The sequence below is a fragment of the Numida meleagris genome, chromosome 14 (genome assembly GCF_002078875.1).
Source record: "Numida meleagris isolate 19003 breed g44 Domestic line chromosome 14, NumMel1.0, whole genome shotgun sequence".
In the NCBI taxonomy this organism is placed as follows: Eukaryota; Metazoa; Chordata; class Aves; order Galliformes; family Numididae; genus Numida; species Numida meleagris.
This window is the reverse complement of record NC_034422.1, coordinates 1,129,588-1,147,518: the sequence shown is the minus strand read 5'-3', so window position 1 is coordinate 1,147,518 and position 17,931 is coordinate 1,129,588. Positions and strand designations below refer to the sequence as shown.

The window sequence follows — 17,931 nt, the reverse complement described above, 5'->3', positions numbered from 1 at the left end:
TGCCTAATATTTGAACTGGAGGCAGTATTCCTCCTTGCTCCTACCAGTTGGGAATTCTAGTCATTTTGACATCTTGCATCTTTCTTTCCTCACATAGGTGTGAGGAGAGGGTTGATGATGGGATTGTAGCCTGCTCTCTTTGACCCTGTTGTTGGTGTCTGAGACAATTTGAATGAAAAAAAAAAAAGGAGTGCAGGTTGAATTTACAACTCAATCTACAGATGCAAAATAAGAATCGTTGCAGTCATTGTCTCATGCCATCTTGTTACTACATGCACTGCATATACTCAGCCTGCTAGACAGTTACATAGCATAGCACAGATTTCAGAAAGAATGATCAACCTACCAACAAGCAAAGGGACCTTCTGGCTAGCTGAATGTCGTGTAGATGAGTTCCCTTGTGCACTGCGTTCAACAAGAGTGAATAAAATATCCTGAATATGGCAGAAGCCTTTCTTTCTGTGGCACAGCTTTCTCTTGGCTGTTCTCTAATGTGGTTAAATGAAGGTATATTATATGTTTGTTCATACGTGCCTTCTCTACTTCTTTTGCTTTTGTCCTCTTCCCCACCTTCAGGCTTTGAATTACTGTACCAGCCAGATGTGGTTCGACTGTACCTCTCCATCCTCACCGAAAGTCAGAACTTTAACACCCTGGAAGCTGCAGCAGGGGCTTTGCAGAATCTCAGTGCTGGCAACTGGACGGTGAGTGCAATCTTCTCTTTATTCTCTACTTGGTGCAAGTAAAGAACAAAGCTTCATCCATTGTAAGTGCACTGTTACCTTGTGCATTTACATGCCCTTTAAAAAGGAGGAAGGTGAAGAAATTATTTCCGATGTATTTGCCCACTTAAGATGCTGTGCATCTTCTGAACAGATGGTGTTTATGTGCAAATGTCACTGAGCTCATGACAGTTTAACCATGAGCTGGTTTGACTACTTAAACTACTTAACTGTTGCCACATCCCTTCAGAAAAGCTTGTTATTAGATGGTCATGTTGTGAATACTTAATTCATTAGGCTGCCAGATTGCTCGAGGAACTGTTCTCTGAAGTGTCCTCTGATTTTCTCTCTAAGCCATCCCTAGTACTAATCACGTAATTCTCAGAGATATACCTGAGCACTTCTAGAACTGCATGGGAAACTTGGAGCGAGCAGAAGCCTGAGGATCAGCAGGGTGGTGTTTCACAACTGTCTTGAATACTTATTTTAAAATCAATCGTGAATCAGAGTAATAGCACAAAATTGAAGGTGGAGGAAGATAACATGCTTTAGATGCCTTATTGTTCCCTCCAAATGACCTCTTTTTCCTAATCCAGGGGAATGTGTTTTCACACTGTGATGTGTACAGAACAGATGCTGGCTGGCAGATGAAATTCCTTCCATTTCTGTTCTTTCTTCGTCAGCTTAATAAGCTGCAGGCTGAACCTCCACATCGTTTTCTCTTTGGTGCTTGATGAACATGAGTGATAGGTTAGGTTGCAGATGCATCAGTACATACATCTTAACTGGTGTTTGCAGGAGAAATAAATGAATTACAGCACTGAAAGAAATGCCAGAGGCAAGAAAGAATGGGTATGTGAGCTCACAATACTTTGTGTTGTTGCTTTTTCCTTGTGTATTTTGATCAGTGGTCTACGTACATTCGTGCAACAGTGCGGAAGGAGAGAGGCTTGCCAGTGCTTGTGGAGCTACTCCAGTCCGACTCTGACAAGGTTGTGAGGGCTGTGTCAATTGCCTTGAGAAACCTTTCCATGGATCGCCGCAACAAAGACCTTATAGGTATCTTCTGAACTTTTCTTAGCAGGCTGGAATCTTGAATGCTCTTAAAGACATCTCATTTTTGTCAGTTGTGCTGAGCATTCGTTTTGTATGCAGTTTCTATCAGTGCTATCTAAGATTATTTTGTGTAGCCACCAAGTGAAAGGTTTTCGTCTCAGAATGTATTTCCAGCCCATTCAAACAAGCCACGGTTTAAGGGAGATCCCTAAGGATGAAAAATAAGTGTAGATTGTTGCAGGAGAGGGGAACATGTGTAGCTGTGCAGACAACTGGGTGGGCTAACAGACTCCTTGTCTCTTCCGTAGCTCTAGCTGGCACGGACCATGCTACTAGTCGCATGTGGAGGTTACTGACAGCTGTGTTCCTCCTTAGGCCCACTGCTGAGAATAGAGTGGCAGTCCTGAGCTTGGTGTGCTGAGCTTGCCTTGGGACATGAAGGAGAATCTAAAGTTGTTCCTTTTTTTTCTCCCATGCCCTCCTTCCCTGTGGTAGTTACTGTAGAAGCTGGACACCAAACAACTTAACAGAGACGCAGTCTTCAAATTAGTTTTTCAGTAGTGCTCACTAGCTCCTTTCCAGTGGGGTAAATACGCATTTGTGTGCACATAATCAGAAAGGTTCGGCTTTCTGATTTGAGTTTTCCTCTGGATGCCTCTGTATTTAACTGATGTCTGTTCAAACTACGACCCTGTTAGGCCAGGAAGTATTCAGCACTTGTTTAAGGCTATCATCCAAGTTGATGCTAACAAATGGCTAGGTGGAATTCTGCCCTAACACATCAAGTTTCTCTTCTAATAGTTCAGAGGTGCAGCAAGGCAAATGGTGCAGACACGCACCTGGGAGTGATAAACTCCTGACTCCTTGGTTTTTCTCCAGTACTATACGATGTGAAGGCTAACTGGACCCAGGAGGAAATACTCTTACCTTTGTTGGAGGAAGGCTAATAAATGCATGGCTGCACACCTTCCCCAGAAGGCCTATTAAAAGGCTACGTTGAGTAAACCACACGCGTGTATTAGCATGAATATGTGGCTGTAGCAGCAGCTACTGGATGCTTTTTGCCTCAGGCATTGTGAAGTATGATAGATGCTGGCTGTAAAATCACAATAAAGTCTGCGATTTTTCCCTCTCTGCCTTTTAGTATTCATGATGAAGGAGATTTGTTTTGGATATCAACTCTTAATCACCTTGAAATAATAAATGGTAGATACACAATAAGGTTACAGTCTTGATGTTCAAAACACTTGCATTATTAAGTTTTTTGACCTGGCAAGCACCCTTGAATTTTTCATTCGGGATGGGAAGCTGAAAGGATTACTAGAGCTGAGCAATGGTATCTCTTCCACTTTTCCAGGTAGTTATGCCATGGGTGAGCTGGTTAGAAACTTGCCCAGCAGGCAGCAGAGATCTGCAAAGAACCTGGAAGAGGATACAGTGGTTGCAGTATTGAATACAATCCATGAAATCATTACTGACAGCTCAGAGAATGCAAGGTCTCTGATCCAGACACAGGGCATTCAGAAGCTGGTAGCTATCAGCAAGTCAAGGTAGGTAACAGTTGAAAGCAAAAATAAGAACGCACTGCAAACTTGAAAATACCACAATGCACAGTAGTTTTTTGCTTTCCAAAGCCATTCTAGCCTTTCAGAAGTGTAGCTAAACAAATACATACGCAATAAAAAGTCGCGCTTTCAGTAGATTTGTAACTTCAAAAAAAATATTGAGTGAAAGCCTGCTAGGACATGACGTCTTAGAATATGTCACAACTGCTTTCAAGGATTGCTATTGATGAAATCTTGTTTTAAATAAAATGGTTAAGGATGTGCAGTAACTGTTTTGGCTAAAGGCAGCTCAGAACTTTGTGTGCGTTTGTTGTGTTTTATTTCTTTTTTTTTTCTCTAAACAAATCCAAGCAGAATGGAATCCATCTATTTTCTGCTAGTGACAAGTACAAAATGAAAAGAGCACCCTGGCCTCAGTGCTTGCCCGGGAATGCCGTGTGAAAACACAGAAACCTGCAGAATTTGACTTGTTGGATTCTTGTCAGCAAATACCTATATATGATGAAGTCACTAGATTATTTCACATACGTTTGGGGGTCTTAAAACTCATAAGCGAATGAATTGCTCTATGAAGTAGTAGATACCTCCTGGATGTTGTTTTCGTGCAGAGAAGTTGACATATGAATAGTCTTATATTGCTTGATATTTAACATTCTAATTTTATTTTGCAAATCAGCCAGTCTCCTCGAGAAACAAAAGCAGCATCTCATGTTCTTCAGATGATCTGGAGCTACAAGGAGTTACGAAATGCTCTGCAGAAGGATGGCTGGAACAAATCCCACTTCCAGGTAAAGATGGTGGGTCTTAGGTTTAGTTAGTAGTTATGGAAATACCTGAGTGGAAGGTGCCCTTGCTCAGTGTAATATTAATGTCTGATCGATTACAGGCTTTGATTCTGTTCTTCTAGGTAATAGAAAAATGTGTTGTAACCTATTCAGTCATAACATCATGCACATACTTGATGGGTAGGTTTTTCACTGGTCTATGAAATGTAGCTTTTTAGTTTTTGGAAGTGTGCCATGTTGTGTAGGCCAAATGCGTGTGCTTTGCTTGAGGAAGAATTAGCATGTTTTTTTCTCAACTGTTTTTTTTCCTCATGAAATTTATTTCAGGCAGCAGCACGGGGCAGTCACTAGTTCTTGATGTGCAGCCTCCTTGCCTTCCCTTCTGAAAAGGTTGAGCTCCTTTTACAGACCAACAGTCCAGCCCGCTAGATAACACCAAAAAAAAAAAACTCCACTAACAAATCCATATGAAAATAAAATAAAAAAACCTCCTCTACCATACTATCATCAGGAGGGGGATTTAGAAGCACTATGTGATCTTACTTCATACTGTTTATTTTACTTGTTTGATTTCCCAGAGCGGCAGTTTCATGTTTACCTAATTTTTGTTTTGAAGTCTGTTTCTGCAACTCCAAAGAGTTCCAAGGGTACTGCTGGCAGGACTGGCTATGATGACAGCACTTTGCCGCTGGTGGATAAAAGTCAAGGTCAGTTCTGCTAGTTATCGCTTTTTGTGTTGTGCTTTGCTCGCTTGCTGACTTTGCCACAACTGTGTTACGGGAAGTGAAAGGGAGGGCAAGACATGAAGGGCTACGTGTGTTATTTATGTAGTGCTTTTTAACCCACGGCAGCAAAGTGAGCAGTCCATTTATCTGGATGTGGGTAGCTTTCCTTCTCCTGGAAATGCACGCTGCTGATACTGCATACAAGCTGAGAAAACAGCATGATCCATTAAAATAATCTGGGGGAATTTGGGATAGGTGTGAGATGGAACTTAAGAGAAGCTTGCTAAGTGGTAGTTAGTCCAAAGCAGAAAATAAGGATTTCATGTGCTGTCTGGAGAGCTTAAATTAAACTTTCCTTTCTGAATGGATAGCAGTTGAATAGTCTTTTTACAGCAGGTCTACATCCAGTACTTTAAGGACCTCTCTGGCTCTGTGATTAATTTAAAATTACCAGGTGTTGAGAAAAGCAAATGTAACTCGAGTGGTTACAGCGCTTCCATGCTTCTGTTTTACAGATAATGAGAAAACAGGGAGTCGTGATATGATACCTATGGATGAACTTGGCCCAGGTAAATTCAGTCGCAGATCAAATCTTCTGTCTGTTTCAGTAGAGCACACTCTCACTTACAGGAAAGTTCAGCTATTGCTTTGAGTGATGCTCTTGATACCCTCTCAAATGGATAAAGCTGACATTTAAAAACAGAATGTTACCTTACAAGAGGTTGGCTGTTGCCATTTTTTTCCTTTCTTTCTTTTTCTCTTAAATGCATGTACCGTGTACACACTAATTTATCCACTACTTTAAGCATAGTACAGAGAAATTTTCATTCTAGCCCCTGTCCCTTGAGGCAGCTGCATTCTGTGTTACAGATTTGGAAACAGGAGAAAGAGCTGAGAAGTTACTTCAGTGTGAACTATCTATTCTGCCTTTGTTTTCTGTAGGTAACAACAAAAATGATAGCATATACAATATTCCTGACCTTACTTTTCATTTACCTTCATCTAACTGAGCCAGACTTGTCCTTCAGTTAGAGAACTTACAGCTACTATCAGTGACGTGCTTTGAGATGGATAAACTGCAATTTCTGACTTGCAGAACTGTGGGTTTTTCTTTACTGAGGTAGTTAAAGGTACTGCCTGCTTTCTTGGAAATTTGATTTAGTTCTTCCAGTTGGTAGTATTTTTTTTTAAGATATTTATATTAATGTCTCAAACTGTTTGATATAATGCTGTTTGTGACTGTAGCTGTGATGTGCACGTTAGCATGTGCGCCACACAACAGTGGGCTGACAGTAAGAACTTTGAAATCTTGGAGTTTGGGTACAAAAAACCAAGTTCTTGCCCATTCTTTGTTGTTAGATCCCTGTCTAGCATGGGGTTTTACTTTTTTTTTTTTTTAGTATTGAAGAACTGTCAAACTTTAAGTTTTTCATGATTAATGTCTTTATTCTGACCTTGCTGCCTGGGAAATATTACAGCTGCCATACTTTACCTTCATGGCTGTTGCTTTCGGGGGGTAGGTTAAAGGTTTCCCTTTGTGTCTGAGCAATTGACTTAAAAATGTTTTGGGATCACCCTTGATTCTACTAAAGAAACACAGCGTGATCTGTTACACCATTGTGAGTATAATGAAAATTTGACTGTGAAGAGCTACAACTCAGTTGAATGTTTAAATGACGATGAGTCAGCGTGTTTGCATCATGCATATATACACCTGTGTGAACAGCTTACTCCTAAATGAATGATGAATCTTTCATATGTAACTTAATTAGTATTCATACTAGACGTTCTGGTGAGAATTATTGATCGTGCATTCCTCCACAAATGCTGGCTGGGTGACTGGATGCAACTGGTAGGCTTTGAGTTTTACTTTTTTTTCAAAAGGAATAGCCAATAATGTCAACTTCTTTGTTGTCAGCAAATGCTTGTAAGTGAAGTTCTGTGTAGCAATGCTTTAAAAACTGTGTTACATGTGTAACTCAAAAATTCTTTAGTTATTTTTAGGCAGTGTGGTTAAGTAATGTTACTATCCATGATGCTGTGAGTGCTACCTCAGGTCTGCCCGCACTTTGATTCATGAGACATGTAGAAAACTTGAGCTTTTTTAAAATGAACTTCACTGTGACCAGCATAAACATCATTTAGAACTGTGCTGTGACTGTGTTTGGTGCAAGTCACTCCAGCTGCTTTTGTCATGTGGGCAAACAGAGCCTCTTTGTGCCAAGGCAGCCCCACAGAAAACTTTTTTCCTTAGTGACATTTTGCAGGCAAGTAATACGCCAAGAGATGAGCATTTGGGGGAGTTCCCTAAGAACCTTTTTGTGGTCTTCTAAGAACCTGGTTTGTCAGGATGTGAAAACATGAATGATCCCTCAGTTACACAGGCAAAAGCAAAAGCCTACAGGAATATAGAGATTTGAGTGTTGTTTACTCTAGGTTACAATGCTGTCGAAGCAGAGCAGGAGATGGTCTATTTGTAACTGATAATGAGGGAAATCTGATGCATCAGGAAAATAAATTCAGATTTGTGTTGGCTGAACTGATTCAAAGCAGAGGTTCTGAAATATTTAAAGCTATTTCTTTATAATGCTCTCACACTTTTCCTCTGTGTGCTAATCACACTTTCGTATTATTTCTTAGTTGTCAGGAGAAAAAGCACCATCAGGTGCTGCTTTGGAATGAAAGGCAGTCCTAGCACAGCAGGGTTTGCGTCAAGATTTCTTCCAACTCAGCAGTCTCCTTTTCTCAATGCACTGAAAGGGGCTATTTCAAATTACTGTTATGTCCTGTTAATAGTCAGGCTCAGGAAGAGTGGGAACATGCTGCAGAGCATTCAGAGAGTGAACACAGCCAATTAATCAGGCTGCTAAGCAAGGAACACAAGATTTGAGCTGAATTTGGAGCTCATTAGCCACAGGGCTTGAGATGACAACTTGCTGCTTTCCTTAGGCGCACTACAAAACTCCAGTAGGTTGGGATGAAAACAGTTCTGCTTGCTAATGAGTGCCAGCATCTGGCAGTGATGCAAAAAAAAAAAAAAAAAAGCTTTTCTGTTTTAAACTGGTAAAGTAAAATTTCAGAGCTGGAGCATATGTGAGAAGCAGGCTGCCAGCATCTTTGGGTTTTGATGGTTTATTTTCCCATTTCTTTGCTGAAGAATACTGCTAGCATCAGCTCTGTTTTGCTCTTGGTTGTGCTTCATGCCTAACTGTCATATTATTCCTCCTCAGATGGGTACTCTACCATCGATCACCGGGACAAGGAGCGCAAGTACAAGACCAGCGATAACACAGGGGATGCCTCAGAGAAAGAACCTTTAAAAGTGAGATTCCCTTATTGCTGAATTCTAGTTAGTGCCTTTAGAAGAAACAGAGCCTGGTGTTCTCAGCAAGAACAGGGTAGTTACTCACTAGAGGGCTGTAAAGGGTTTTTTAGTGTCTTTGTTTTTTGCTTGTCTGATGTTAAGATAAAAGCACCATTTCCTAACCTAGCATTGGCTAACTAGAAATAGAAACAAAATGCTGCTTTCCAGTGCAGAAGTGAATGCAGGCAATTGATACATTCTTGTAAATGAATGAGGTTGTAGGAAAGTAAAGTTTTTGTTCTGTCATCTTTGTGCAGGCAGCATTCCCGTGCCCTAAAGTGAATAACTGTATTCAGTCTTTATTCTGAGAACGGTCACTTCAAAACATCACACTGCTTTATTGTTTTCACTGTGAGAAGTACGTGTCAGCTTGTGCATCTGTCTGGAGCAGTGTGGTGAGCAGCATTCATGTCACCAGCACTCAGAGTGCTGACTGTAGACAGTGGGTGTGGGCCAGGGAGATGGAGAGGAGGGAGAGATGCACGTACTTCTGAGTGTGTGCCTTCTGAAAACAAACTTAGACCACTTTGGAATTTAACAGCAACAACAACAAAAATCTTGCTTCACAAAGTGTTTTGCTTTGAGGATTGTGTGCAAATGTATCTTAGTGGATTCTGTTTAATTTCTGTTGCATTGCTATGCCTTTTCAGTCGATCTTTTAAATAAAAAGTTGGTTAATGCTTCTAACAATACTGTGGCCATAACTTCTCCCTGGCCTCAAAACAAGCTTGTATTTTTCCCTGGGTAGGTCATTTCTGAGGGGGAAAAAAAAGATTCAGTGAATCAAAAATCAACGATAGGAAATACTATTGTTAGTCTATATAAAGCTGTCTTGAATAACCTTCAGCATGTTGCTGATAATATCAGAAAATCCAGGTGATTCGTGTTCACTGGAAACAAACTTGAGTCAATTGAAAGAAAAACATACTATTTTGAAGAGAAACTAAAATGTGATTTGCAGAAAAATCTGTCTATTGTTTGTGGACCAGGAAGATATCCTGCTGTATCAGTCCGCCTATGTTAACCTGCCTGCTCGTGCATTTCCTGCTGCATCCTCCCATTTTCTGAAGGTATACACTGGAGAATGGCTTAAATCCAGCTGCAGTTTTAAGCACAGTTCGCTCCTTTTCAGTTTCCCAGTTCTGGGTATGGCTCCATCCTGCTGGAGTCTGCCCAGTTAAACTTTTTAATATAATCACTCATTGTCTTGTGACAACTCTGCAGTGCCAAACGTGGCTTCCTGTTTTGAACCAGCGAGCCCTGAGTAAATGGTCTGAAACACTGATCTCTTAGATTCAGCAGGTAGCTCACTTCCCACCCCTTTTCTCTTTTGAACAGTTCTAGAAATAAGTGAATATTACAGCTGTAGATTGTTTAGGAAGCCTCTGCCGCTCAGAAAGCTCTTTGTTAAGAGAACAGCCATTACAGTTTTCCTCTTTAGTCATCTTGCAGCTTCTTTGCTGAGTCCAGGCGCATGGTGACACCTATTAAAGTAATCCACTAGCTATCACCTTTCTGTCTAAACCTTCCCAGTACATTTCTGCTTGACAGGGTCTGGTGAAGACAGAAAAGCACAATGTCACCTTGCCCCTTGGAGGTGGTTTTTGCTCTTTCATTTGTTTTTTGGAACTTATACAGCCTGATTACTGTATTCACAGAATGTGCTCCCTCCTCCAGTGTTGCTGTGAAGTGACAAGAGAAGGCCCAGCTTGAACTAGTATTAATGGTATAAACTTTCTAATCCCCTCATAACAGTTCTAATGTGTATTACGAGGATGCAGTGAGAACAGATGCGTTAAGTGACATGAGTATTTTGATCAGTGCAAGCTTGACAGAAAATGTCTTTCCAAAGAAAATAGGCTAAGGCAGAAGAGTTAACAAATACTTGTTATTTTTGCCACTCAGAGTTCATGGAAGTGATCTTCAAAATCATACAGCTCAGCCCAAGCTCTGAGGTGAAGCACAACCCAGAGTTACAGGGAGCAGACGCTTTGCTTTTATAGGAACAGGATAAAAAATATTTCACCTCAGTAATGTCCCTGCCATAGTCTGTGTTGCCTTCTGGTTTTAAGGATAAAGGGTTACCTGAATTCAGCCTGTTATATGCCTCAAAAGTAGTCGCTGGTGCATTCTAAGTTGGAGCAAATTCTGAGTAGCTGCTACTCTTCCTTTGACCCGTCCTGTGAAAGAGAATTCTGGGGTCTTCTGGTTTGTAAACTGTTCAATAACCATGGCTTTCAGGCTCAAGAGTGGCCAAGCATTTTGAATAATGATGGCAGGGAAGGGCAGCCTTTGGCTGCTGCAAGTGCTTTTGCTGGTATTGTGCCTTTGCTGATCTTGTTTCTTTCTCCACCACTAATTTTCCCTTGTGCTCCTTTGAGCAGACTTGTTTGGTGGTTTTGTTTGATTAATCCGCTCTGTTTTGCTTTTAACTCCTCACCCTGTGCTGCAGAATGACACAAATAGGAAAAACACTAACAGGAGTAACAGGGCTTCGGTGAATCTGGTGGATGCTCGTGACATTAAACCCCAGCCTGTTGACTCCTGGGTCTAATTTGCATGCATGGTAGGTCATTTTAATGGTAATTGGTGCTAGTGATTAACTTGTCTTGTGCATGACCTGTATAGCTGTGGAATCTCTTCAAGGCTAACTGCTGAGTCCTTTCAGAGAAATGAAAATGCATTTGTAAACGTGGTATTTATATTATTCATTGTGTCTTTAATGAAACGCAATCAAACACTTGTTTGATTAAAAAATAATCTGTCAAATAACCAGACAGCAAAGTAGTATCTTGAATGATTGGTTGTCAGCCAGAACGTGAAAGATTTCTCCTGGTGGGCCATGGGAATGAATTTAAATAGTGTGTTTCTACTTCCAACCATTTTTTTTCCCTTCAGACTCATTATAAGGATTAGTCTGAGACTTAAAGGAAAAGCGTATCCTTCTCTATTTATGGATGTCCCCTGAGGGTCCCTAGAATTACAAGGCCCTGCCCATCTGCAGGAAAGCTGCCGTCTGTACACAGTTACTTTAAAGGGGAGGTGATTTTGGTTACACAATAAATGTTAAGCCACAACTCCCACTTCCCAGTTCTTTCTTTTTCTGTTGTTAAAGAAAGGCGCCTTTTTGTTGCGTTCTAGCTCTCTGCCTTTGCTGTCAGCCAAGTTCCTTAGTAATGTCACTAGCCTTTCTTTACTCCTGCCACTGCTAATCTGTCTCCCGCTGTCTTGCTAAACAGTCCTCTACCCTGGTCACATCCGTCACTGTCAGATGTGATGCCCTGTTTGGAATGGCAGATTTTGTGCCCCTGGCTGACCGAAGGAACACCTAAGAAACGGTTCCGAAGGCACTGGACAACTTTCCTGTCAGAGCAGACAATAGGCCTTTAAGGCCCCAATTCCAAAATGTGGAGCATTACCCACCCATATAACCGGGCATGGAAATCACATGCATTAGTGGGAAAGAGAGCTCTTGTATGTTTGAGGTTTTCATTTTTGGGGTCTCCCCAACAGTGTTGCTTCTTTTAAGATTCTAGTACGAGTGCTTTGTGTTTGTAGATTGTTTCTGTTCCTGGGTTGGCAGTGCTTGGCCAGAGCGGTCTTTAACACCCCCTGGTACCCTTGTGTAGCCATAGAGCAGGCCCCAGCACTGCTGGCTTCCCACAGCTGGTTGGTGCTGTGTAGTCAGCCTTGTTGGCCCAGCCAGAGGGCAAGGATAAACGTGTGCAGTGCCTGTACGACTCCGGTCCTGCGCTCTTCTTCTTAGCAGTGAATGCATATGGGTGGGACTTTGAATGAAGTCTGTGTTTGTTTTCTCCCAGTTAGACCTTTCAACAAAGCCATATACTGGGGACAGAGATTTCCATTCATTGTTCTACCACTGGGTGATGGAGATCACCACCAATGTCATGTTGCTTGTTGGTATTAATCAGTTCTGGCTTTATTTTGCAGGGCTAGAGTCCAGCCACATTTTTTTTTTAATTGAGGGGGAGAAAGAAACATTGAATTGACACAGAGGATTTCATCAGTCACCACTGCCATTCCGATCTGGAGGGCGCTGCATCACTGACAAGGCTGCGGATTCTAAGAGAATGCAGGGAGAAAACACAACTGACTGCCATTGCCAACCCCGGAGCACCATGCCTTACAGCGAGACGATTTGCTTTTTCAATCAGTTACATTCCCACCAGACATAGCCGCCTCCTGCTCCCTCCCACTCCTGCAAGAATAAAGCAAGCAAGAAAAGAGAATCCAAGTTCCATCTGGCTGGCTGCATTCTTACGTGACTCTTACATGTGGAAGGTGCCAAGAATGAGAAGTGAAGTTCATGCAGCAGCAAAGAGGACAGCTTCACAAGTGAAACTGCAGAATATTTGAAATGATACCTTAGGTGTAGTCATGAAGATAATAGCACTTTTCTGGTTTGGGTCCCATTGTTTTATTTTTGTTTTGGGGGATTTATTTTGAACTGTGAATTTAACGTTTTTAAAGGGTTTTTGAAAAATGTTGAGGTTTTCTTCATTATTTCAACAGGAATTGCAGGAATGTTGAGTGGGTTCATTGAATTTCAGTGAAGAGAGAAAATACTGAACAAAAAATATTAAATGCTGGTCAAATGAACTGGAGAGTAGATAACAAAATTGATGCAAGCTGTATAAATCTGCTTTTAGAGTAAGCTATATCAATCACAGTGCTATATTATCGTTATAATCTGATGTACAGTACTTCTGCCTTTTGAATTCTGTAATGGCTCTGCTTTCATTTCCACATGAAGGTTTTAGTGTCCCCAGTTCAGAAATGTATGCTGAGAGATGGAGTTGGCTGGCTTTTTATTTTCTTGTTCTCAAAGATCGCAGTAAGGAGCTTTTACATTTTAATTGTACCAATGTTGCATTGATGACAATTAACAATTTCTTTTGCCATAGCTGTTAACACATCGGAAGAAATAGAAGCTTCTTCACAGGATGTCTTACTTTGAACATACTATACATTTTAGATGGGTCTGTCATTTTTATTTGATGGTAAATTTATCACTGTTGGATGTGTGTTTGCTTTGGGCTATATATCCTAATGAAAAATGCCATAAAGGGAACAGGTTAGACATTTTTTAAATCATCATTTCTGTGTTCCCTTGGTTTTGTTTTGAGATTACATATTTTAGGTGGTATGAAGATCATCCATGTGCAGATGTTCTCCTCTTAGATGCCATGGCGTGCTCTGGATAAGGCGGAATGTTTACCTCATGAGAACAGAGAATATACGCTGCAGATACAGAATCTGATAATGCCATGAACTAAGTGACTTCAGATCACTGATTTTCTCCAGGCATTGGTCAAGGGAGGGCAGCAGGAGAGAATAGGAACCAAATATCTCACTAGTAGCATCAGAGGGCTTTTGCTGATTTCGTTTGGTTGCCATACTTAATTCTTAATAAGCTCCTAAAAATGGTGTGACTGGAAAGCACATTTTTGAGCCTAGCAAACATCATTTGGGGTTTTCAGTGCCTGCCGTTTCCTTTGTAATTAAAAAGGAGAAATATCCAACAACCTTGCCTCACCCAAAATATTACTGTAATAGTAAATGTCTGAAGTTTTTGTTTAAAAAAAAAATTAAAAAAATTTTAAAAAAACACACAAAAAAGCAAGTACCAAGAGCTTTCTATCTTCATGAGTATATTAAAAAATTGACATGAATACATATATATAAATAAATCTATATATCTATATATATATTGTTGTGCAGAGGATAGGTTAACAAAACCATGTAAAGTAGTTTGCAGGAGAGGGAAGCATTTGTTGAATCAGGGAAAAAGACTGATGCCAGAAGCTGTCAGTGATTTGGATGATACATGTGCTCCTTCACCCTCCTCCCTTTTGACCCTCATCTTCTATGTACATTGCAGTAGTCACTTCTGGATCATAGAGAAGGTGAAGTTGCTCAGAGCAAATTAAGATAACCAATATTTGTGGGGTTTTCACCTGCATGAGAGTCCTATTGGACCAAAGATGCTCAGCAGATCAAGGGAAGCAGAGATGCATCTGTGATTATCAACATCTGTGTCAGAGGCAGTGTCTCTCTATGTGTAGACATAAAGTGTGGCAATGAAACCAGATACATAGTCTGACTGTATATTATATCAATGGTGCTCTTTTCATACTTGTTCTGCCAATACGCGGAGACCCTTTTAACCAAGCTACACAGAAACGTTTTATATCACTTTTGGTTATGTACTTGGTGTATTCTTTTTGTATATGAAAGGATTTTTTTAAAAACGTTCAGTAATTAGCAATGGAACCTGCTTTGTAGCTAATTAGAACAGTGTAAGAGAAGGGCCATGCTGTCAGTCTGTCCCTGATCTACTTCAAACCATATATTTACCAAAGGAGTCTGAGCAAAAGTTCATTTAAAATAAAAACCTGACTGTTGAGTCTCTGCTAAGACTTTGTGATTTAGTCGTTGTACAAGTATTTCAAAGCCAGCAAGAGTTTAACAGAGAAAACTGCAGGAAGGGGGGAAGTGATGTGACTAGGGGCCAGTTATGTCCATGACCTCCTGTGCCAGATATCATATGGCTCTCAATGGGGGCACTACAAGGACACTCAGAATCTGGATGGGTATCTACTTTGGTCTCTGTCATTAGTGAATCGAACTAAATACAATAAGGAAAACTTGAGAAGCCCTATCCAACTTCCCCCCTAAAGACCTTTTCATATTTATACTGCATCCTCTGTCAAGCAAACCTCCCTGTCAGGTTAGATGGAATTGGCTGCCCGGGCTCATTGTAGCAAACTGTTCTTCTTCCTTTTCCCTGGGATAAGGTGTTCTTGGCAGCCCCGATAGTTTAGAGTTGAGAACATGGTTTATTCCAACAAAAAAAGCAAAGGGTAGTACAGTAAGAGGTGAAATACCAAGTCCGTGTGCCAAGACTTCCCCCTAGGAAATGACATCTTACTTTTGCCCTTCCCATGCCTTACAGTAATGATGAATTCCTAGGTATGTAGCAATAACCAATAATGCATCATTTACATTACTGTGTTTATTTTTTTTTCGTCTCACCAAGCTGTTGTTTGGATGATGAGGAAGGAAAATGGATTGGGAGTGACTTGCATATGAGACTGTCACCTTGTACTTTCAGCTCACGAGCCAAAATCTCTAGCAAGATACTTCAAACTTAGTTTGGTGATCTATCCAGTGTCCTTTTAATCTGTGGCCACGTGCTAGCTTCTGGAAAGCATTGGTGGGATGTGTGTCCACACCTGCCCTTACCTCTCTCCTTGTTGATGCAAGTCTGACTGGGCTGGTTGAGCTGTTCTGGAATGTGGGTAAATAAACCAGTAATTGTTGAGTTTCTTTTGGCAGCAGGGACAGTACGTTAAGAAGGGAAAGTGGCAGTGTGTGTAACTAATGCTGCAGTGTGGTCTAGAGGCTCCTGCTCAAAGGCAGGCAGTGCTTTTTAGGGCTCAGGTATGTGACCTCCTCTTTTCCTGTTGGCTCCACTGTGAAAACTGGAGGCAGTCTGTCTGCAAAGAGCTGGGGTAGAAGAGATTTATACCTGCAGAAATTTAAGTGGGAGGGGTGGCTGTGGAAGGGAAAGATGGTGTTGCAAGACTCCTAATAAAGAAGAGGAAGAAAATTGATGGCCCAGTTAGGGCTGAGATAACAGGGGATGGAAGAAACTTCTGATGGAAAACAATTGCTGAACTTTCATCCCAGGGAGATGGCTTGCTCACCGCCCAGGCATATTCAGTAGACTGTAGAGGTTAAGCGAAACTGAAAACCAAAAAACAACACTGATGAGGCCACTTAACGTGTTGTATCAAGACTGCCAGATAAGCATCAAGTTGGGCTGTTGAGTGGATGAGCGATTAATCCTTCCAACTCCAAGGATTCTGTGATTCTGTTTGTGCAGCATCCAGCAGCAAGGCAAGACATAAGGAGGTTTTGTTTCTGTGTTGGAGATAAAAAGCAGTTTAGCCATAAGTGTAACTTGACAAATCAAAGATGGTTGCCAGCTTGAAACGTTCCCCAGGGAGCAGCCTGGGCAGCCAGAAGTCCAGAGCTCTAGTACTGCTCTTACGGGCAAAACACCTGAGTGTCCTGGTTCTACACTTGTGCACTCAGACCCACATGTTCTAAATGTGTATATTAGGAAAGTAAATCTTGTCTCCTTTGCCAAGACTTCATAAAAGGGATTGACTTGGGGACTAGGAACTGACTTGTTAAGTGATGCATTAAGGAAGTGGGGGTGGCATGTTTGTTAGAGCCAATTAGTAAGCTCTTGCCAACTCAGAGGAGTAGTTTTCAGTGATGATTTCTAACATGCACGGGCAAAGCAGTTTTCACTCCTGCAGCAGTTTTGTGAGCTTGAAGGTGGTGAGTTACCTTCTGTCACTTGCCTTAAAGTTGAGCTTATAGGCTTAGCTGCCTGTGAGAGAGAGGCACATTTTAAACGCTTGGAGTAAGCAAAGCTTCAGAAGCCACACGAGCACATTATAGACTGGTTACAGTCCCTTCTGCTGTCTAGCTGCCCACTCAGTGTAAACTATAGTGTGCCAGCAAGTTCCGCCAGAAGTTTTGTGCTGTTGGCGTTGGATTATGCTCTCACAGTTTTTGAAGGTGTTTATATAGGCATAGTTTCTCGCAGCATCTTTGTTCTAATGCCCAAGAAATCTGGTGTTTCCTTATCTTTGTCAGAGAAATCCTCCGATTTATTGGTACAGTAACTAATCTAGTGCATTTAAAGGAAAGTTGTTACGAATCTCTTTTATTCTGTCTTAAGTTTTACATCGGGGTAGGATGTTAGGAAGTCTGTTTGCAAATGAGGAGGAAGATAGTGCAGATACTACAAGGCCTGCCAATCTGGTTCTTACTTTTCAGAAAAACCAAGTAACTAGATTAAGAAGCTTACTGGTAATTAGTAGCTAATGTGTTTGTAACTATCATGTGCCTTAAAATTTTCATGGTAGGAGAATAAAAAACAAAAATAAATCAACGTGTTTTCTGTAATACTGCTCAACATTCTCTCTGTAGTTTAGACTGGTGGGGTTTTGCATTGTATTTACACTGTACTATAAACTGAAACACATAGAATGGTTTGATTTTACCAGTATGGAGAGGAAAAATGGTGGATTATGCTTTTCATGGAACAAATGTTACCGTGACAGAATGTATTATTATTATTATAGGATCTTTCCATCATGCAGACAAGTAGAATGCTTGTTAGAAACCAGGTATGTAGGATAACAATTTGGTGTGTTTTCAATAAACCATGCCTGGAAAGAATATACGTGCCAATGGTTATCTTTTTGTTATATCAGGTATCTCAAATATTCTTTTGGCTTTGCAACAGCAGTTTTCTGTGGCAGGGAATTATTCAACACTAGCTCAGGTCAGCACTCTGTGTTAGTAAAAGGTCAGTGGTAATGAGGGCAATTGGAATATCCTTTAAACTAGCGCACCTGGAAATGTTTGATTTATTGCCATATGCTGTAGTTGTAGCACAAAGTCCTGTAAGGGCCTTGGATTGTAGGTCATGGGTTTTTTTCCCCTTTTTAATGTACAAGCCTATTTCTTTGAGGAAGACATCTCAATCACTGCTCAGAGAACTGCGCATTTGGGACCACGAACCTAACTTGCTGATGTCTTTTCCATTTGAGAAGCTATTTAACCTTTCCCAATTTGGCTGTAAAATTTGTGTAATTTTACAGAGATTTC

General features: G+C 41.0%; 1 protein-coding gene across 9 annotated transcripts in view; it reads left to right on the top strand.

Annotated features, from left to right (window-relative positions):
• ARVCF (armadillo repeat gene deleted in velocardiofacial syndrome) overlaps positions 1–17,499 on the top strand; it is a 227,007-nt gene extending 209,508 nt beyond the window's left edge. For 8 of the 9 annotated variants that reach the window (XM_021413325.1, XM_021413332.1, XM_021413333.1 and 5 more), the window contains 9 exons: positions 577–704; positions 1,631–1,781; positions 3,136–3,328; positions 4,020–4,131; positions 4,745–4,835; positions 5,369–5,422; positions 8,084–8,175; positions 10,670–10,783; positions 12,169–17,499. In XM_021413325.1, coding sequence (XP_021269000.1) covers positions 577–704; positions 1,631–1,781; positions 3,136–3,328; positions 4,020–4,131; positions 4,745–4,835; positions 5,369–5,422; positions 8,084–8,175; positions 10,670–10,771 — 923 coding nt within the window. In that variant the 3' untranslated portion in view covers positions 10,772–10,783; positions 12,169–17,499. The remainder of the gene's footprint in view (positions 1–576; positions 705–1,630; positions 1,782–3,135; positions 3,329–4,019; positions 4,132–4,744; positions 4,836–5,368; positions 5,423–8,083; positions 8,176–10,669; positions 10,784–12,168) is intronic. The other variant, XM_021413324.1, reaches the window with a different exon arrangement.